This window comes from Echeneis naucrates, chromosome 5 (genome assembly GCF_900963305.1).
Source record: "Echeneis naucrates chromosome 5, fEcheNa1.1, whole genome shotgun sequence".
In the NCBI taxonomy this organism is placed as follows: Eukaryota; Metazoa; Chordata; class Actinopteri; order Carangiformes; family Echeneidae; genus Echeneis; species Echeneis naucrates.
Genome location: NC_042515.1, coordinates 23617397 through 23640826, shown reverse-complemented (window position 1 = coordinate 23640826; position 23430 = coordinate 23617397). Strand labels below are relative to the sequence as shown.

The 23430-nt window shown below is 41.0% G+C and overlaps 1 protein-coding gene and 1 pseudogene across 1 annotated transcript; both read left to right on the top strand.

The window, feature by feature from the left end:
* The first annotated feature begins 5216 nt into the window (after positions 1–5216).
* On the top strand, positions 5217–9586 carry LOC115044258 (WNT1-inducible-signaling pathway protein 2-like; annotated as a pseudogene).
* Positions 9587–13012: 3426 nt separating this feature from the next.
* On the top strand, positions 13013–18067 carry LOC115043817 (P2Y purinoceptor 1-like). Its single transcript, XM_029502532.1, has one exon. The coding sequence runs from the start codon at positions 13117–13119 to the stop codon at positions 14140–14142; it is 1026 nt and encodes a 341-aa protein (XP_029358392.1). The 5' UTR covers positions 13013–13116; the 3' UTR covers positions 14143–18067.
* The last annotated feature ends 5363 nt before the right edge of the window (positions 18068–23430 follow it).

The window sequence follows — 23430 nt, the reverse complement described above, 5'->3', positions numbered from 1 at the left end:
AATACATACGACAATATAACAAGTGGATGGATGAATTGTGTCATTACGTTTTTTAAAATATGCTTTCTTCAGCTCAATTACCAATATGCTGCAGTAAATTGTGTTTAAAAATGTATAATATGGAAAGCACATACAGTCTGGAGCTGTACTATTCTGCGTTACTAAAGAAAGTTTGGGAAATGTGCCTTGAAGCTACAGGTCATATGACCTGAGTGTGTAAACCTCTACATCCTCATCATTAAACAGGAGAGTGACAGTATAGTTCAGTAAACAGTCAAACAAAGACTGAGGTCAAAAGGTTAGAATTATTTTTTCTGTTAAATAAATGTAAAATTGTTGATGATTAAGAGAGCGCCAATTTTGTGGAAATTAAAATGGATGAGATCTGAAATGAGAGACTGGTTATCTTTCTTTGTGTCATTCTTTCTGCAGACAGCCAGACTTTGAGACTACATACCGGATTTAATAGATTCTTTCCCAAAGCTCCCCATAGAGGAACCCCTGTCTAATAATTATCTCAAGAGAGAAGTGACCAGCTCCAGTTAGCATCATATACACAGGCAGTCACATCAGGCATGAACCAGCACAACATGGAAGTGAAAAGGATTGCATCCACCTGGGTGGAGAGAAGAAATTATTGGATGGCATTCTCTCCTTAAGGTCTGTGTTTCCTACTCCTTTCCTCTGAGGTATTGATACAAACCCAATGAAATCACAGTCAAGTTTTCCTTAGACACATGGGGGCAGCAGAGTGTTAAACACTCCAAGCAAGGAGGGGGTAATGAATGAGCCATTACCTTAACTATAAGGGCTTGGCATTGAATGTCCAGCAGGTCTGCCAGCATATGGTGGGGACTTCAGGAGATGCTCCTATGGTTGATATTGAAGCTGGGTGTGTTAGTTGATTTATCGACAGAATGGGACAACTTCACTTCTCTTTTTTGCTACAGACTGTCAGACCGGGACCCAGAAAGGACTCAGATGCAGAGGTAGCGAGGTACAGATCTTTATTCGTGTGGGCAATGATCTCAGAACCGAGTGAAGAACCAAACAATGCTATCAAACATTAACAGTGAAGTCACTAGATTATAAATTCAAACAAAAAAAATAAAATAAAAAAATAAATTAACGCTACACTAAAATGGGCCATACAGGGAAAACAGAAAATACTCCGTAAGGAGAAAAAACCCTGGCTAATCCAAACAAAAACGCTCACGCTTCGAAGCGGAGGATCAATTGTAAATCGATGTAATGTTACGGGAACTCAAAAATCACTCGCAAGGAGGAAAAACACAAAGGCTATAAACATTAATCTATCAAAAGTTATCTACAAAAAAAATAAAAATAATAATCACTCATACAGAGGAAAAGCTAAAGCTATGAAAGAGCTAAACTAGGATAAGAAAATTACAATTTAAATTCACTCCTTCGAGGATCAAAGTCTTACACACAAGGATCGAGGGCTAAGGCAAGGACGTAACGCTGGTGTGGGACAAGAAACCACAACACACTGGCACAAGACAAGGGGAAGACAGACTATTTGAGCTGTGGGGGAAATAGGGAACAGGTGGAGACAATCGGTAATCACGAGGGCACACAGGATACATGAGGAAGGGCAAGTGTTCTGAAACGAGAGGAGAGTTAGGCATTTCAAAATAAAACAGGAAATGACACAATACATCAATATATCATACATGATCATCATACAAGATTTAAGTTATAAAAAAAAAAAAAAACAACTACGTAAAAATGTGTAAATCTGGGCTAAAAGTGAACAGATGGATGTGCAAGACTAAGACCAACCTAACAGATTAAGATTCAGCCTCTCAATAGCGACAGGGGTAATAGAGACTCTGGAACACAATGAACTTTGTGGTATCCTAAAACGCATCCAGGTGGAGAGAGGTCTCTGTATGAGGAACTATGCAGAATATATACATGCTGACGATAAATGTTATGTAGCTGGATTTGCTGCAGTTCAACCACCTTGTTGGCCACTTTAACAAATTTTATTAATCTGTTTTTACTGCCTAGAACAGTGATGACAGTTGTTCCCCATTTTGGACAAGGGGGAATTTTCATGCCCCATCTCCCCCCATCAGTCCAACAAAATGCTAATTAAATACCCCAAGTTTAAAATTTTCATCAAGTTACACACAACTTTTGTGGTTTGTGTCACAGACTAATCCATTTTGTGACATCATAGCCTGTACTTGCCTACCCCTGTGTGAAAGTTAGTTTATTGTTCTGCTACATGTTAACTTTCATTCGTTCATTCATCTTCTGCCGCTTATCCGTTTCCAGGTCACAGGCGGTGCTGAAGCCAATCCCAGTTCACAGTGGGCAAAAGTGGGGTACACCCTGGACAGGTCGCCAGTCAATCACAGGGCCAACACACAGAGACAGACAGAGAAAACAACCACTCACACTCACACTCAGACCTACAAACAATTCAGAGTCACCAACTAACCTAAACATGATGTCTTTGGACTGTGGGAGTAAACCAGAGTACCTGGAAGAAGCCCACAGGCATATGGGGAAAACATGCAAACTCCAAGCAGAAAGGCCCTAGGTACGCCCACTGGTGCCTTCTAAGCCTTCTGACAAACAATAAATGCTGTCAGGCCTTTTTTCTCAGTGTTGGATTGAAATTCAGTTTGTTTTCAATAATGCTTCCTAAATATTTATATTCAGGGACAATGTCAACTTCCTCATTCTCAATGATAGCATGATTGGGTTTTCCGAAAGTCAATTATCATATCCTTAGTCTTTGACTCATTTACAGATAAGGAAAATCATGAATCACCATTCAAAAGACTGATGGAGTTGTCTGTGAACTTCAGACTTCAAGTCTTTTTTGATATATGATATATGCGTTGTGTATACAATTAGAGCTTAGAAGTTAGCACATCACTGACTGTAATACACTCAAACCTATGTGTACAAAAATCCTTTAACCAGCCAACAATATATATATATATATATATATTTATATATAAGCAAAAAGGTGGCAGGAGTTGTATGGAAGGAGATACGGCTGGATGGTGTTAGATGGGAACTCACCAAATAAGAGCCTGGCATGAGTTTTAGGGGCCTTTTGACTAAAAGATTTAACAAGATTAGGGTTACGTCCTCCAGCCATGTGAGAGAGCGAGCGAGAGAAAAAGTTTTACTAAATTAGCAGCATAAGACTTGAGCATGCAGCCAATGCTATTATCTGGTCCTGGGCTCTTACTGACCTTTGTCTACAAGTTTAAAACATGCCATAATATGTTTTAAATAATTTTTGGCCAATCTCAAGACTTTTTTATTTAAAATTCTATAAAGAATTTGTTTTTATGCAACTAATTTCCTTTATGACTCACAATTGCACTTTTCAAAAATTTCAGTCTGGTTTCTGTGCCAGGCACATTACTGAAACAGCACTCACTGAAGTTACTAAAGACCTTTTAATAACCACTGACTCTGGAAACTTCAACAAACTTATTTTTACATTTAAGCTCTGCTTATGGCACAGTTGAGCGTGCAATTTTAAACGAACACCTCAAAAATTGGGTTGGGATCAAAGGCCTAGCTCCTGAGTAGTGTTGTTCATACCTCTCAGGTAGAACCTTCACGGTAAAAATTGGAAATGTATCCTCTTCCTTGGCCCCCCTTTCCCCCTCATAAAGCTTAGGTCCATTATTATTTTCAATTCATATGCTTGTCCTAGGTCACATTTTCCGCAAACATGGCATCCACTTTCACTGTTTCACTGCAGATGATACCCAGCTGTATATTTCAAAGCCGGTGAATCAGTAAACTCAACATGTATATTGTCATGTCTTACAGAAATTAAAACCTGGATGGCACAGAATTTCCTCCAGCTAAATGAATCCAAAACTGAGATCCTTTTATTTGGTCCTTCCCACTCCACCAACCATCTGAAGACAATTTCCCGTTTCTAACTCATACACAACGCTGCTGCTAGGCTAGGAGATGGGAACATGCCTCACCACGACTTGCTTCTCTCCATTGGTTACCTGTGAGTTTCAGGATTGATTTTATGATTTTATTGATAACTTTTAAAACATTACAGGATAAGGCATCAACCTACATTAAGGATATACTCCTTATAGCCCTATACACAACCCAAGCTCATCAAGCTGTCCCTCCCACCGGTCTCATTACTAAAGGCGACTGGGCCTTTTCGGTATGGGCCCCTCAGTTTTGGAAGTCCCTCCCTATGCATCTTAGGAAAGCACAGTGGGTTTTAGCTTTTATGTCACTTCTTAAAACTCACTTTTATATAAAAGCTTTCCATGAATTTTTAATTTATAATAATTATAATTAAGAATATTTTTTTCTGGTAAGCACATTGAAACATTGTTTCACAAAGGGCTATACAAATGAAGTTATTGTTATTAACGTTATTATTTGAAATCTTAGTAACAGTATCAACTTGAACTTCAACACCAGAGGTGTCTTCAACAAGTTCTTGCATGTTGTTTGTTCATTGAAATCATTGGAATGAAATCTCAATTACAGACTTTTCATTCATTTGAATATCAGAAGTAAAATAATTTAAAAAGACTTAATTGTTACATTTTGCATCCCTGTCATAATTTTCATGCCATTCAAGACATATCACAGATATCAAATTTGGATTTTACCTTTTTATTATATATAGGTTTTGGTTTAATTATTTCAGCCCGAACATCTCTTCTGATCTCAGCATAAGCAATTATTTCCACACCTCTGAACACAGCCTTTTTAAGAGTAGATTTTTCAGTTCCTAGTGATCTGTGGCTTGTTAATTAGATAAAAGACTGCTGTTTTTTTGGAATCACACTACTGGCACAAAAGGAGATGAAGCTGAACATTACAAAGAGACACAGCTGAGAAATTTGAGGCAAGGACCTTAGTTATTCTTTTCTTTCAACCTATTGTATATAGTTGAGTTAGGAGATGGCAGAGAAATGTACTGTAACATGAGCATTGAAAGAAGCTCCTTCTCCTCAGCCATCTTCACACACGCTGGCTCCCTGAGCAACTTCCAGCTGCAGCAGTGGAAAAGGTTCTCCAGGAAGGTGGAGATAGACCTGAAAGCTTTCAGTGTGCTCATGGAACAATTTACTTTGCAGTCCACTGTCTGTGACATCAGAACCCGGACTGTATAAACAAATGTAGGCCGGTAGCTTTCTTGAATTCAGAGGGGTAGAAGAACAAACAGGGTGATGAAGCTGGTGAGAAGAGCTCCCCAGCTGGCCTGTTCCCTGCTGTTGTGTCTCATTTCACAGGTAAGACCTGCTGGGGAAGGTCCCATATGTGATGGGACTGCAATTGATAGCTGGTTCAGAAATCCCCCTCAACATGCTAATGGTGATGATTGGAAATGAATCATCTACATGAGGGGAATCACCACAGGGAGTGTGGTTTACTGGGTTTATCAGAATGTAAAGACTTATGATTGTATATGAATATATATAACCTGAACTAATGAAGCATAACTTAAGTATCATTACACCATTACTAATGACACTGCCAGAAGACATTTGGTATTGCTTTAACATATCCTCTGATGCAATGAAATAATAATGCTCCCACTGCAGCAGACGTTGCCGGGGTTACGATAATAACAGTTGTGCTTTGGTTCAATTTAAGAAAAGGTGATGATGAAGAGATGAGTACTTCACAAGATGGTCCAACATTATGTGGAACAGGTTAAAGATACAACATAAACTGCTCCTTTTTGGGAATCAATGCATATGTGCACGTGTGTCTGTGGCCTGTGCTGGTTTGTGAACACTGTAGGGGCTAAAATATGTGAAGTTAAACAATGTTCAACAGTCAGCACTGTAAGCAAAATGCATAGAGTGGGGCTCATGATATTTTGGAGTGTATAAGAGGTTTCTGTTTCAGAATGTTTGAGACTGAATACACAACCTTTACAGGAAGCGATGCAATCTTTATTTAACATGTTCACTCCTGACTCAAACCTGTCTAACTATGTAAGCATCCTTTCACTTCAGGTGTTGTGTCAGATGTGCAGTGGGCTATGTCAATGTTCTCCCACAATGCCGCGCTGCCCTCTTGGCATTCCTCTGATGATAGACAGCTGTGGCTGCTGCCAGCTCTATCCCAGACAGGAGGGCGAGGCCTGCACCAACCTGCCAACTTGAGATGCCAAGAGAGGGCTGAAGTGTGACCAGCTTTCCTTGTGCATTCGGCCAATGTGTCGGTGCGAACACAACACACTCAATCTGCAATGCCATTACAACTGACAAACTATCTGCTGCTAAAGCATTTGTGTCTCAGTTGTATTACACTCAAGTCACAGCGGCAAGCACCCGTGTTAATAACTGGCCCTGTTCAACAGCTCCAGGAGCTCATTTGACAACACTGTTCACTCTCTGTTGACCCACACACTCACAATATGCTGGAGTTGTTCTTGTCTGATGCTCAATTAAAAAAGCTTCTTGACCAGGTTATGAAATTACCATTACAGCAATGAGATGACCACTGTCTGCTGGTCACACCACAGCATCCTCCACACTATTGTTCTTCTCCACCTTCCTCTGACTTCCTTCAGTCACGTAGCAACATGGACTTCCTGGATCCCATGATGACAAACCATTTCCACAGAGCTGTAGACAAGTCCTCATTGTAATAAAGTTACCCAACTTTATTACGATGAACCACTACACATACCTTTAAATACCGTTCTCATGCCAACAGCCACTTCTGCTGTTACACAATCACTGTGTGTTACTGGTACTGCCACTCAGAGGCAGTACCAGTACCAAGCTATCTCTGTTGGTATCAGAAAGGTAAAAGCTTTGTTTGTAAAAGCTTTTCTGAGTTTTCCGCCTCTCCCTCCACTCTGTATCGTTTGTCATTGCCTTTGGTTTGGATTTTATTTTGTGCAAAAGCAAACTTACCAATTATTAGCAGAAGAAACATACTTTATAAATCAGCAGAGCAGACGATGAGCAGTCCACGGAAATGAAAATATAAAGGTTAGGGTTGGTATTGTAGGCTTAGTATGTATGTCAGCTACACAGCCTGCTCTTGCTCTTCAAATGATGGCCTTGTTCCAGCAGCTTATTTGTCTGTGCATGTTCACTTATCTCACTCCCATAAGATCTTTCTCGTGTCCTCTGCTGAACTCAGATCTGAACGAGCTGGGATGTGAGCTGAACGGAACGAGGCTGGAGGAAGGACAGGTATTTCAGCCTTCCTGTGCCCAGCTCTGTTGCTGCCTGGGAGGGGGAATGTCCTGCATGCCCCTGTGCACTGCTGATTTGCAGGGACCTGCTGATAAATGCACCAACTCCTGACTGATGAGACTCCCAGGCCACTGCTGCAAAGAGTGGGTGTTTGACAGCACAGACGACAGCATTTCTTCAAATCCATCAGCAGGTAATTAGGCTGGTGACAAAGGACAGATTATCGCAAACATTTCACCATAGAAAGGATGATGCTATTAGGACTTATGACTTGTAAAAAAGAAAGAAAAACTGCAAGGCTGAGACCTCATCATCACCTCAGCCTTGATTTTTAACATTTATATGGTTTTCTGTTAATTTCTGCAAAGCTGTCTTTAACTTCAGGTCAACAAGGAGCTACAGCCAGCTCACACAAAAGCTTGTGTTGAAGAAAACTCATTTCAGAACTAAGGAGGTTAACCTCATTTGAGCAGCAGTTTACGACATGCCACACTGTGCATTTGAAGGATTTCCTGAAGCATGAGGTCTCATCAAAGCCTCCTTCTTCAAACAGCGCTCACCTCTGTGCACACAGAAAATACTTTTTGCTCTGGTGTCTTTCCAGCAGAGCAGACACGTCAGGACCATGGGGTGCTTTGTCTGGTCTGCTCTCTGCCTCAATCCCCAACGGCATTGAGTGGACCTCAGACTGGAGCCCTTGCTCTCACAGCTGTGGCCCAGGGGTCTCCATCCACACCACCAACAGGTGGCGGGCCTGTCTCCTGCAAGCCGAGACCAGGCTGTGCCAGATCAGGCTGTGCCAGACTCTGCTGTAGGGCCTCCAAGGGCTGCAACTGGTAAGTGTATAAACAGCATGTGAAGTCCCAGTGGACAAATACTTGTTCATGCATTTTGAAGCAAGGTTCTTTTCCACAACATGTATAAAATACAAACTATGAGGGTGAAGAGCCTCTATGATTATTATATAACTATCATTCATTACTTAAAAACTGACTTAAAGCTGACATGAAAAACACTGGTGGAAGTGATAACACATAGGCAACAGTACAACATCATCACACCACATTCATAATTATATATGAAACAATTCCACAGCTTATTTGTTTAAAGCCCCTTTATGGTCATAAAGAGAACCTAGTGCTACTTTCATGGTAAATCATGAGGGAGCCAATGTGAATGGTTTACAACAGTAGCGATGATGATGGTGATGTTGAAGCAAAAAGGCTGAACAGACTATCTCAACTCAGTTCAGCCATCATACTCAACAGTGGTTATACTGGACCCACCATCAAAGACTGCTACCGCTGAGGAACCAGTGCCACTGGTTCATCCTCAGCCTGAAAGATTTCTAAAATAAAATTTACTCATTTTAAATGTCTTCATATGGTTTCTACAGTACTTGAACAACGTCAGCTCATTCATTACCTCCATGTCACAACACAGTTCAACATCATTGTTTCTGGTGCAACGCTGACAGCATAAAGACTGGAGCTGAAGGAATGACCTTACATCACCTGAAAGCCAATGGCAGTAACTTCTAACTGACTTATGTTTTGTCTGTGTGTTTTTCAGGGGCTGGGATAATGTAAGAGCAGCTACAGCTCACCTCGTTCCATCCAGCTTGAAAACCAGGACTGCTGGAGCACTAAAGCCTATCGCCCGAGGTTCTGTGCCCTCACCTGTCCAGAGGGTTAGGGGGCATAGCAGGGCTAACCCTGCTATGAGGAAGTCCAGCTCCAGGACAGAGGTCCCACCTGTGGGAACCCAGAGGAGAGAGAAGACCAGATGGACACAGATCAGTTAATATTGTGTCACAGCAGGAAGCTGAGCCAACATTTCAAAATGATTTTAAATCAGGATGTGAAAGTTGACCTTGGTCAGTTGTAAGTGCTGTGGTTTCTGCAGTGATCTATATGCAGACTTAAAAACAAGCTAATGCTAGCAGTATTCACACTTATCTCTACATTCCTGTAGGTCGGTTTGGTTCAAGAGTTCAGAAACTAAAAGAGGACAACCAATCTTGCATCTTCCCTCAGCTCCTCAGTGTCTCTTATCTTTTAGCTTCACATTTCAGCTTTTTTACAGTTTAGGCTCAGTGTCCAGTTAGATACTCCTATTTTACTCTATATCCCTCACTGTTGTGTTGAACAGAAAGGCAACGTTTACATTCGCTAAATTATATTTTATCTTATTTTCTCCTGCAGCAGAGCTCTGATCACAACAGATTTCTTGGTTCAAATGATCAAACTGTATAATGGCCTACCCTGCCCCAAAAAAAAAGACAAGATAGAAATAAAAGATTAAAAAAAAAAAATTAAATTAAAAGGAAATATACACTACCAGTCAAACGTTTGGACACACTTTCCTGTTCATTTGAATGAGAATGTTTACCCAAACCTTTCAAAAGTGACAAAACACTTTCAGAAAAACTTTTTTTTTTTAATTTACATTCTATAGATTAGGGTTGTATATTCATGTAGATAAAGATCTGTGCTAGTTAACCAAGTAAAAGTGCAGACTGAAGGTTAAAAAACATTTTTAACAAATTCACATGCTTACCTTAAAGACTTTATTTGTGTCAACTCCATCAGATGGACACACTAAAAGTATATAATTATATAATAATAATAGCCCAACACGAATCTTAAGTTCTGATGTATTTGTAATAGTATTTACTCTGATATGCAATAAAATATAATATATAAACTTAAGGCTTAATTTCACACTGTTATGAATAGACAGATTTCTAAAAATGTGCATTTTCAAACATTATCTTTTATTTTGCCACCACAGAAAAAAATCCTTAAGTGAATAAGACGCAAGAGGATATAGATCTGATGATCCTTTATTACGTAAAAACAAAAACTGAAGAAAGAATTAGATTTTTCCTCAAAAAAATCCAAAACCATACATCTGACGCGCTGATAAAGATCTTACGGTGTTGACGAATGAACAAATGCTTTTTTAAACAGATGAAAGTGACAATAGATTAAGAAATAACACCTTTCTCCGATTCCTCTGTGCCCTGTCTCCCATGATCTCTATTACTTTTTGTGTTGAACTCTCCTCTTCCACCTCTGTCTTTGTGTTTCTTGTCCGGGTCACTATTATTGTTTCTCTTCTCTTTTGTTGGTACTCTCTATTTCCTCTCCTTCACTCCTCAACTGACAATTTCTCTCTAGCCATGCTTTCCTTTAATACACAACTCATGAAAAATGCATTTTAACATGACTATCGAATCTGATGTCCATTTACTTAACATGATTGATTCATGGATGGATGGAAAATCTTAAAGGTCCAGTGTTTGCTTCTACAACCAGATGTTGAAAACATCTACACACACACTTGGCCGGGTTTTGCACACTGTCCGAGTCAAACAGAAAGGATCCATAGGCTATGTGTCCAGAATGCCACAACATCCCGGACACATAGCCTATGGATCAAAACAAAATTACCACAGGTGCACTTTTGGTCTTATGGTCCAAGTAAACTGGATTTGAAAAATCAACACTGAAATTCTTCTACTTTCTATAAGAAGCCAGTGTGTATATTTTCAACAGTGGAAACTACACACTGGACCTTTTAGATTTTACATCAATCAATCAATCAAGTAGACAAGTGCTATATATAACACATGCTGGAAAGTTATTCAGTAATAAGCAAATAAAAGGAAATTATTCAAAAAGCAGACCACAGCTGTTGAAGAAAATTTTGGGAAGGAACTGTGAGCAATGCTATGCTGAATACTGAAGAACACAGGTAGTACATAATATAATAGGCTGAATGCTAAAGAATACATGTAATACACATAATATTGTAATAGACATTAAAGAGCACAAATACTACTATTTCAATTACTAAAACAGCACAAGCTACTATGTTAACCACAAAAAGCAAATGGAAATTGGTTGTACTGTGTTAGCGCTGAGGAAACAAAGAGATCATACACACACTCACAGTAGAGAGGAAGCAGTGAGGGTACAGGTGTCAAAAGAGGATTTATGAGAGAGATAAAAGATTCACATGAGCATGTGTTAAGAGCCAACACACAGGCACGATGATAAGGCATAAGTATGAAGACCCGAGGTGGAGGAAAATGGGGGTAGCGGAAACAGACCTAAAAGCTGATGTGGCAGCCCTCTCGCAAAGATAGGTAAGGCCTTAATAAAATGCTGAGATGGCATCAAAGTCAGAAAAGGGGAATTCCTATTGGTAGAAATACAAATGAAGACAGGAAGCTTAGAGACGAGGGAAAAGCATAGGTAGTAGGTTGAAACTCAAAGAAGCATATGTATAGGGGAACAAAGATTAATTCCTCAGTGTGTTGGGAGGATGCTCTCAGCTCTCTCTAAATATTTCACTTAATTTTTCATCTAAAACATTAACAAAATGTCAAACTTACTTGACCATGTGTGGTGCTGCTGCATTCACCACAGCCAGGAGAATGAAAAGGGGTCCTCAGGAATGCAGGAAAGCTGACCATGCTATTGCCTGATTTAATGAGGTTTATGAAAAATCTGACAGAGTCAACGGAAACAGAGGACACAACTTTGATATAAATGTTTTCACAACTGTATAGGTTTTTAAAGTTTTTTGGGGCTGGTGAATATTGTGACCGCTTGCTGAGGACAAGAGAAATAACATGGGGCGTCTAACCACGGGTCATACATTTAACCAGATAACCCAAAAAAGGAATTATCTATGCTAAAACATGACATCAGTATTCACAATTCCTTTAGATCTGACTTTATGTGTATGTCAATCATTAATTTCTTTATTTTTGATATAAATAAGACTTTTCTATGTGGGACTTGTTTTATCCCGACTCTCAAGAATCAGTGATTTACAACAGAGCTGCAACGTGTAAAGAAGAAACAGTTTTTGTTTTTCGTTTTGGTGGTTTTGGCAAACAGAGCTCTGTAGCGCCTTCCAAAGGGAAGCAGTCTGAACAGTTTGTGTCTGGGGTGTGAGGGGTCTGTAGCGATGGTACCTGCCTGGTTCCTGACTCTGGGCCTGTAAAGTCCTGGATGGAGGGCAGGTTGGCTCCAGTGATCCTCTCTGCAGACCTTATGGTCTGAGTCTGTGGTAGTCTGTTCCTGTCCTGCTTGGTGACCGATCCAAATCAGACAGTGATGGAAGTGCAGAGAACAGACTGGATGATGGCAGTGTCGAAGATGACCAGCAGCTCCTGATGCATGTTGAACTTTCTCAGCTGACACAGAGACTACAACCTGGGAGGTCCACTTCAGCTTACATGAGTCCACACTGGGAACTGTACTGTTAATGGCTGTTGAGGGGGTACAGTGGGGCCACAGTCTCCAGCGGATTTAGCTCCAGGTGGTTCTGACCACACCAGACAGCCAGTCAGTCCACCTTGGGCCTGTTGGCAGACTCATCACCGTCTTGGATGAGGCTCATTACCGTGATCAGCGGCACATCATGATCCATCTACCCACATTATAAAGATTGTCACTCTGTGTTTGATAAGTGTGTGTGTGTGTGTGTGTGTGTGTGCTGACTGGAAATTTGATTTTGAGCTGATTTCGGTGCTACTCTCCTGCTCTGTCAGGAGGACCTGATTTGTTGTGTGTGTTGTGTCTTCGTGTCTCTGACACCTGATGTTTGTTAATCGATTCTCATATTAAAATGTGTAGTTTGTCAGTAGTATTGATATAGTATTGGATCGTTATCGCCAATACTAACTTCAATTTTACTTGGCACGGATTGCAAGGGAAATTGAGTTTATGGAACATCTCAGTCTTCAAGCCATCCTGAGGACTGGAAGTGGGCGGGGTATTTTCTTGGTTTCATATTCGGTTCTGTCGATCGTGTGTGTTAGTTGTGTTGTTTTATTGCCGTGTATAGACGGCTGCTGTTCTTCCTCTCCATGTGAACGAAAAGGGCCAACATGTCCGGGAACTTGACGGCGGACGCGTGTGAGAGCATCGACCTGAACTTTACGCACAGATTTCTGCCCTCCGTGTTCGTCACCGTCTTTTTGGTCGGGATGGCGTCTAACATATGGGGGCTGAGGAGCGTGTGCCGCTGCTGGAACAACATCGGCAACATCAACGTCTTCATGCTGAACCTGGGAGTAGCCGACTTGCTCTACCTGTCCACACTGCCATTCCTCGTACACTATTACGCATGGAACAGCCGCTGGTATTTCGGGCAGACGTTCTGCAAGGTGACCCGCTTCTGCTTTAACCTCAACCTGTACGGCAGCATCGGCTTCCTCACCTGCATCAGCGTCTACAGGTATCTGGGCATCGTGCACCCCATGAGGGTGATGGGCAAAATCTCCAGCCGACACTCCCTGGCCATCAGCGTCCTGGTCTGGCACTTGGTGGTCATCCAGATCCTCCCGGACATGCTCTTTGACAAAAACGACCTGAACATGCCGTACTCGTGTTTCGACACCACCTCCAACGAGCTGATCGGCCGCTACCTGCCCTACAGCATCGGCTGGGCGGTCAGCGGGTTCGCCGTGCCGCTGGTCATCATCGTCCTGTGTTACGGCCACATTGTCGTGGTCCTAGCCAGGAAGCGCACCGTTAATCCACTGCTGAAGCAGAGGTGTCTGAAGCTTGTGGTCATCCTAGTCATACTCTTCTCCGTTTGTTTCATCCCCTATCACGTATTTCGGAACTTAAACCTGAAAACCAGGATCCTGAAGCAGAGCGGGGTGTGCCTGTCCAGTTTCCGGAAAATCTACATAGCGCACCAGGTGGGCCGGGGCCTGGCCTGTCTCAACAGCGCCTTAAATCCGCTGATTTACATCGTGGGAAACGATGAATTCTTGCTGAAGCTGCATCAGATAGGTCAACGAGCTCGAATGTCTCTGGCCGGGCTGAGAGGTGCGGTGTTTTATCGCAAACCCACCGAACTGGGACCGAATTCACTTCACTTCACTTCACAGGCACACCAGCTCTGAGCGGATGAACAGATAAGACTCACAAAGGACCTTTCTGTCGTAAGTTCACACCATGAACAGGACTCCCACGTTTCTGGGAAAAAAACTTAAGTGATGTGCAAACTGTCAGAGTCGTTGGAGGTCATCTAGAGGCGGGAGTAGACCTGTTGCAGCTCCTGAGCTGCACTGAGATGGTTCTGGACCAGTCATGGTGCAAATCTTCTGTCTTTACTGCTGCAGCACGTTGTTAGGTGAAGCTTTTCATATACTTTGCAGAACTTTTATCTTATATGTAACTGAGAATTTTAAACGGAGGCACTTATTTCAACCATTACTTACAGAGCAACTCTCTGCTCAGTTCACGCCTGTTTAGAGAAAAGGCACAAAAGCTGTGCATGCAGGGGAAAAAAATTCTTATCAGATTTTTCTGTAAAAAAAGTCTTATTGGAGCTTTTGGAGCTCAGTAAAAGTATTAAGCACTATTATGTCTATGTGTCGGCCCTGTGAGAGACCGCATCTGTCCATGGTGATACTGGCTCTCACCCACTGTCAGCTGGGATTGACTGCAGGTTCCATGGATGCAAATTTGCATGAGCTTTCCTCTGTGTTACCCTCAGATATCAGATTAGATGGAAACTTTATTAATTCTCTTGGAAAAATCCAAATTTACTAGTCCATTTACTAGATCACACTGTGCTACTTTATTAGTTACACCTGTTCAACTGCTGGTCAATCACATGGCAGCAATGCAATGTATTTAAGGCACGTAGACATGGTCAAGACAATCTGCTGAAGTTCCAATTGAGCATCAAAAAGGAATTTGAAAGCGGCATTGTTGTTGGTGCCTGCCATGTAAGTCTCTAGAGTTTACAGCAAGAAAGAGAAAATATTCAGTGACTTTTGTTGCTAAGGATCTCCAGCACCTTACAGACTGCACAGTCTGCACAACAGTCCTGAGCGACTCAACTTTCATTGTATCTGACAGAGTTTGTGCAGCATTTCTGGGCAGACGCAGATGTTTTCTGCTAAATGCTGACAGATTGGGGTATGTTTATAGTCCAGTGTGTTTTGTGCTGCCCCACCCTGTTGACTAGCTGCAGCCCTGCCATGAGAAGCCAATAGAGTGCTTATCACAGGACAGCAGCAGCAGCAGCAGTGGAGAACCTGCTGATGAGCAGCCGTAAATCTGAAACTGCCAGTTTTTAAACATTACAGGTATGAAGTGCTACAAACTTACAAGAAGCAAATGAGCATTGACTGATATGAACTATGTATTTTGTTTGTTATATGTGGTGAAACAAGATCAGGTCTAACCCTCATACCTGCTCAGTTGTGTCTTGTCAAGATGAGGACCCTGATGAGAACTGTAAATAAACAACATTGTTGTGATACAATGAAGCTGTTCCACTGACATGTTTTCTTCACTTTCACTTAAAGCTGTTGCTAAAATCCTGGTTTTGTAACATCACAGAACAGATAAGTGAACGACAATGACTGAGCTGTGATTTGAACAAGATTTCCTTTGGCATGATCACTAACGGTGGCAGAGGCAAATCTTACTTTATTGTGTCAAACAGCTCACAGCCTGGTTAGTCTGTTTATTTAAATCCTGACGGTAACAGGAGTTGATTAAATCAGGTCTTTTGTCTGACTCTCTCTGTTTGATACGTAGGCTTGATCCCAGCTGTGTTTTAGTATGACACATGTAGTCACTCTTGTTTGGCATTGTAAGCATTCTGCATGCTTCCGGAGAACAGTATGACAGGTTTCTCAGATGTGGAAATTTTGTAGCAAGTTCAACTAGATGACACTTAAGTGGAAAGGGTGTGACAACCACAATTATGGAGCTTTTACACAAGCGCTTGCGTTTAGATCAATATCAAATCACAGTCCTGCATATTTACTAGAACTGATGTGAGATCAGCAGTTGCTCATGATTTCGTGGAAATGGTAATTAAGGAAGGAAGGAGTCCTGAAGTCAGGTCAGTTGCAGGAAGTCAGTGCCAAGGCCTGTTTGAAATCTAAGCACTGTGGAGATTTCACTAAATCAATTATAAGATCTGCAACCTGCTCTGCCCTCCATTTCATAAGAAAACCAGTCAAAGGTTTGGACACACATTCTCCTTCAAATGAATAGGAAAGTGCATCCAAACATGGTAATGTATGCCAACATTTTTCTACCCCATTGGTGCACTCAGAAAGGCCTTAAGTGGTTGAGGAAGTACTTCTTACATTAGCACAAAGAAGACAAGCAGAGCCCTTACCATTAGTGTGATGTGACAATATTTGTTTAATTGCAGGAATGCATGAACTGAGGCAGAATGAAGTGTTTCTTTAATGATTTTGAATTAGCAGTGCATGTCGGTGCACGGCTGTGGGAGGTGGTTGCTTTATTGGGATATCACAAAGGCCCAGTTTCTGAATGCAGGCTGAGCGTTTCCCGTAAACCCGTAAACCTTTACATGGTTTCAACCATTCGACTGTATGGATGTTTCAAGAGCGCTCGCTTGCATGCTCTGGGTCAGGCCACTGAATGTTTTGGTTCAACAGTGACTTCAGCTCATCCCATCTGTGCTTTTGTGGTGTGAGCAAGATCCCAAACTTTTTATATACAGACTATGATATGAACACAACGCTGTTGTCTCTACTGATAAATATTAACATCTCCGGATTTCCCCGACATTTTCTGATTCTCTAAACACAGTCTGTTAAGAGAAACACAAAAGAATGCATGTAAGCACTTAAAATGCACAAAACGTAGAACCAGCCAAGGAACATGTTCACATGTATGTGACCTTCAAACAACTGGATCATTAGTTCCAGACTCAGCTTCATTTGTCATTTACTGTATCTGCGGCTGTCTGATAAATAAAGGAAGTGAGTTATATTGGACTGTGATGTTCCCATTGTTAACCAGGATTTGTAGGCAGTCAGTTGTTCCTCTAAATGAAGGAAATGGTCAAGTGGAAGAGGACAATAACACAATGTTATTGTCAACATTCACACAATTACACACATATACTTTTTTCCCTCTCTCCCTCCCATTTCCTCTCTCTCTCTTTGGTCCAGAGAAAAGATGTAATCCACCTTATAGTTGTATTAATTGGTTTGCCCATTTCCTTAGATTCTGTTGTTTGCGATAAGAACAGCTCTTTATCAAACGTGACAGAATACCACAATGTCCACCAAACAGCCAGCTGGTCGCACACTAATTTTTGGTGACCCTGGATGCACACATAATCCATCATAAATTTGAATTCCCTCTTGACTGAAATCCAGTGTCAGACCTTTTTCTCAATGATGCGTGAGTATACATGTCAAAGTTCAAGTTCCAAGACCGTCGCTGATATTATTACTCTGGTGTCATTCAGACATGGCTCTGACATCACTGAGTGCTCCTCATGACCTCACATGAAAATAAAACTAGGTGATTTCATCATTACTTGAACCCTGGTTAGATTAAAAATAGATTATGAAATTGGAAAAACTATTAAAGCCCCATTTAGTGAATATTCTAGCGCTTTCTATCTCGAGTTTGAACATGACAGCATAGAAGAATAATTATGCTGAATATACATGATACTCAAACTGCAACACTGATTAAAAGCGCGCCTTCACTTTACCTCATGCCCCTTGTGTTCAGCCTCACTGGCTGCCTTTCTCGTCTTATACTGTTGTAAAGTCTGTACAGTAATATTACTATAGTAATGACCCAGTGATTAAAGCGTTCACATGGGTGCACTTTCTCTGAGTAGTCCTTTTCTGCATGTCATCTCATTGGTTTCTTTAACCAATTTCCTGTCCCTACCTTGACAATCAAAATAAAAGCATAGAAAATGTAACTTTTGGAGTAGAATCTCACTGTGACACTTCTTTTTTTATCTTCTCTTCTAACAAAGTGTTCTAACAAACTGAAAACCTGAATGTTTCATTTTAGTCTGTTTTCTGCAGCAATTTGTTTTGCAAATACAAATAAAGTTGTTGAGAAAAAAGGTTTCACACTCAAAGTTTTAACAAAGTTTCATTTAAGTTAACATTTTTTTAATAGTTCAAATTAAAAACTGTGGCTGTGAGTTCTTCTCTCTCTCTCTCCTCAGATTCATGTGCCTGGTGACTAGAAATGTTCATGGTTTTCAGGATGATGGTGTCCGTCCACACTCCATAGACCAGTTTGGTGGTATCTATTCTCTTGACAGAGAATTCATAATGCCTGTCAGAGATTAGTTGGTTTACATATATGTAGTGTGACTCACATACATATTTCATCACGTCCATGTTGTCGTCAGCATTTGGTCGAAGGCTCTTTATGCAGATCTCAAACTGCTCATCTGGTTCCATAAAGTGCTGACCAGCCACCTCCCAACACAGGTACACAGAGGTCGACGTCAGACTTGCATGCGACCTGCATCTGTCAAATATCACTGGCATTTTTATGACTAATAACGCACTGATCTCTGGGTAGAGAATGTTTCCTACGTCTCGAATGAGTGGGTTTTGAAGATTTAGTGGGCCTAGACTCTTGGTCAGTCTTCTCTCAAAGTCCTTCAGGTCCTGGTGGGTCTGCTGGAGCCTCTGCTGAATGGAGGCTGCTGTATGAGCATCCACCAAACCCTGGCTGTGTTTCTCAACAAAGGCCTGCAGCTCCCTGCAGTCCTTCAAGATTTCTTGGTAAAGCATTTCCAGGTAAATAAGGAGGAGCTGCACCTGAGTTTTGGCCATGGCCTTAGCGGCATGCAGCCTCTGTTGGTCGATCATAGACCACAGAGTGTCATCAGACAGGTCTAGCACAACCTCACACTGGATTTCCAAGTAGTATGAGCCCCTCTGCATGAGCAGGAGGTCCTGTTGCATCACCTGGGAAACACATCATATGATTCAGGAACACATAGCTTTTCTGCCATCTTCACCCTCACAGCTCTTATCCCAGCTCTTCATGATCTCTATCACCCCTTGCTACAGGCTACTCGACCACATTCCTCAATCACACTGGATGTATTTTATCATACAAGAACATGTGATAATAGATTGTAATCAAGAAGACTTGTGATCAGTCCTGCATTGTTTTCCACAAACCATGAGAGCTTCATCACTGAGTCTGGTGCTAAGTAGTTGGAGGATTTGGTTGTGAATATTTTTGGGGGGATCCAACTGAGCCACCACCTCCTGAGATCCACATCCTTCTGAGCTAGATGTGTCTTCATTCATGGCAAGTACCTTAGAAGGTAAGATATTGCATTGTTATGTCATGAATCATATCAGGTTGAGTTGTTTCTATTGCTAGTTCAAAGTATTCAATTATTAACGAGAAAACATGACATAACTTGAAGCCAAAGGTCAGGTCAACTATGAGGCCATCAAAGTTGCTCACAGAAACCATACCAAAGTTCAAATACAAGCAGGCAATCAGTGACCTGTACACTGGACCACATCTGTCACAACACATCATGTCACATCTAATCCACTGATAAACAGCATTTCATTCCATTATTAACAACAGCACACATACATATACACATATACACAGTTTAAATGCCAAGAAGACGACCACATGCCCTTGATTTTGTTTAACCATATGGCATTGAAACTGACCAAATAATAATATTCCTCCAAAGCCCTCTTTGGAGGTGGCCTAACCCTAACCCTCTCTGACCATTACCTAATAACAATTGGCTGCACAGACTTTAGGAATAAATTCAGTTATAGCACACGTTTATCTGAAAATGCTGTGGCTAAATTTAAGGGGAATATTCAGACATGATTTCCTACAATGCCATGTCTAATTTCAATAGAGGACTTCTCTCCGGCACTGACTGATGACCTGGTGACTTGCACTATGGCTTTACTATGTTTAAATGTTGATACTGATAACTCCCTTAATTTAAGAAGCTCCTATTAGTCAGCATTAATAAAATAAAATAAAAACAACTCAGGGTTTCTCTGCAGCACTATAGGAAGACTGACATTAATAGTATATATATTATAGTGTAGATTGTCAAGTTAAGCTCAAAATGAATGATTTTGAAATCGAACAAGTGTGCGAAATGAAATTCTTGGGTGTAGTAATTGATGATAAACTCATTTGGAAAGCAGATATAAACAATTTTAAATCTAAATTATCCAAAACCACTGCAATCCTATAGAAGACAAAATAACTTTTAAATCAGTGTGGAGGTATGAGGAAACACTATAACTAACACTGGTCCAATAATTAGATTAAAAAAGAGAGCCAATTGTAAACCACTCAAAATATTATGACCCAACGAATCAAAGCTTCATTAATTTAAATACCTCAAAATTTGAATATCTAGTTGAACCCAAAAATTCTCTTTACAAGCGTAAGCAGGTATGAACTTTGGGTAACTTGTGTTTTTGAAAAAATAAAGGTAAGGACTAATTTAAGACGTAGATGTATTTTTGGGGTAAACCTGTGGAATAGTCTCTGTGATGAATTAAAACTGTGTAGTTCTATGTGTAAATAAAAAAAAAAAATTACTTAGGGCAATTGATAAATATAAAGTCCTAGTATGACTACATATATTAAGTTACCTTTGGCAGCCTCTGTAAATGTACTAAGCCTACATCACATACTTTATGATAATTGATCTCTGTAACACCATTTGTTTTTTTGTTTTGGTGCGATGTCATGTAAAAAGCATTATATAAGATGTTGCTTCTGCCTACAGTTTTCCTGTGATGCATTTATGTTTAATCAATCAATGAACCAAAATAAACTACTGAACTACTAAACGAAAATTTATTCATTTAGTTCTCATTTTAGGGAATAAATCTGAATCAATGCCTTTTCAATTATCACCAAGTGTTTTCTCATGATGGGATTTGTTGGGTCTCTTTAAGAACTTCATAAAGAGTTTGGTCTAGACTTGCTGTATATGTAAAGTGCTTTGATGTAACTCTGTTATGATTTTGTGTTATTTGACACGTTCCTTTTTCTAGACATCGCTGAAGTTTTTTGATTATATTCTTATGGATATGTGTGTGTTTGTATTTTTCATTTATCAGTAACTGTAACAGCCAGTTACTAATTTAATCAATTATCTTTCCAAAACATGAAGCCAGCAAGCTCACCGTCAGTCAACATCTTTGTAAATCAAGTTAATCTTAGAAAACCTGAAATGATTTGCCAAACCAAGTTTCAAAACAAAATTCAGCTGGATACTTAAAACTAAAATGTAGTTCAGTCAAATTATTGCACCCACCTGTTATCCTTTGCTTTACTTCTGTGTGACTTTCTGTTTTGTTTTGAACTGTTTCCTCTATAATTTTTCAGTTTGGAGCAGGTGGTGAATTTCTGTCGTTACCATGGTTACCAAATGTTCAGGCGTGAGAGCAGCAAGCTACAGCATCTTTGTGTCTTATCAGTAAATGTCAGTGTGTTTATATCATTTCAGCTCCTTCAAAAGGAAGTGCCACTGGCACTGGTTCATTATCATTGCTACATGTACCTTTCACATTGCTTTATTGGTAATACTTATATAGCAAGAAAGTTGTGTGTTGAAGGCCTGGCCTGGGGCCTTTCTTGTGTGTGGAGTTTGCATGCTCCATGTGTCTGTGTGGGATCCCACCAGGTTCTCCATTTCAGTCCCACAGTCCAAAGACATGAACATTGAGTCAGTTGGTGTCCCAGTCCATATTAAATCATGTCTGGTCTGCTTGTCAGGTCCACAAAGCAGTCCAGGGTGGAGGGGATCAACAAAGTCAGGAACAGCCAGGTGGAAGGAGAATAACAGGAGCAAGCATGGTTGTCAGAATAAAGCCCAGAACAAGGTTTATTAGCCACATGTGTGGCTATTAAGCCCAGGAGCTGTCTGGCGATTGCCCTTTGCTCCTATGAGTGTCCTCATCTTGCCCTTCCACCTCAGCCTTTATACCCAGCTCAATTGTGATTGCTTACAGGTGTGCAGCACTGCAGGAGGGGAGGAAGTGATGGACACACACAGCATGGGCATCCGGCATTAAACTGCAGTCAAATCAATCATGCATGTCTCAGGAAGCTGACTTGTTGTGTGACCCTGAACAAGGAAAAGCTGAAAGAGGGGGAAAAAAGAGACTTTTTTCTAATTATGTGAAATTTGATCAATGTGATATTTTTAGATGGTATCAAACCCCTTCATGGTGTTGAGAGTTTTGTGATGTGGTCAGGTGCCAGCATGATGGAGCCAGGAGTTCAGACAGACGTGGAGATCAATTGTTACATGGTCATCTGTAACCCTGACTTCAAGCCTGAACAGTATGACCTGAGGGCTCTGTACTGTGTTTAGAACATGACTCTTTATTCAGTGAATGAAGCTTTTTACTTTGACACCACAGCAGATTGTTGTTCACAGTTGATGATGTTGATCATTCACTCTGTGTACCACCTCATGTGATATTTTTTCTCATGGCACTGTTCCTGTCTGCCATCTTGGCTTCAGCTGCTCTTTAGCTCTATCAAAATCAGTGTCTTCTATTGAATTGTCAAATAATCGACGTGTCTGTTTATGGGTGATATGCTTCCTTCCTTCATGCATCCACTTGAGGCCTCAATTTATTTGTGATGCATCACCATAATACAGGATGGTCCACTGGATGGAAGCATCAGTCATGTGGGATCTGAATCTTGTTTAAAAATTATTTCTATTGTTGCAGATCCTGTGTATTTATTTGATAGTGATTTGTCTCCACCCAGTTGTTATATTGATTCTTTGGTCGATAAAGACTTTTCCCATGATCCAACAATTGGTTTACTAATCCATTCATTTATCTTCAACCACTTATCCGTTTCCGGGTCATGAAGGGTGCTGGAGCCAATCCCAGCTCACTGTAAGGGAGGGGTGAGTACACCCCGGACAGGTCGACAGTCCATTGCAGGGTCGACACACAGAAACACACAAACAAACAACCACTCACTCACACTCAGACCTACAGACAATTTAGAGTCACCAGTTAACCAAAACATACATTTCTTCGCTATGGAAGGAGAAACCCCATGCAAGCACAGGGAGAACATCCAAACTCCACACAGAAAAGCCCCAGGCCCAGGAATCGAACCCAAGACCTTCTTGCTTTAAGGTTGTATAGAAGTGAACCACTCCCCCCGCTGGGCTGCCCTGAGCATAGTGACTTAGAATTTAGTGACACCAATAAAGCTAAACATGATATCTTTGGACGGTGGCAGGAAACCAGAGTACCTGGAGGAAACTCACACAAGCACGAGGAGAACATGCAAACACCACACAAAGACCTCAGGCCCGGGAATTGAACCCAAACCCAAATCAGTGCAGGGCTTAGGCAGGTCTCAGTTTAGCTTGT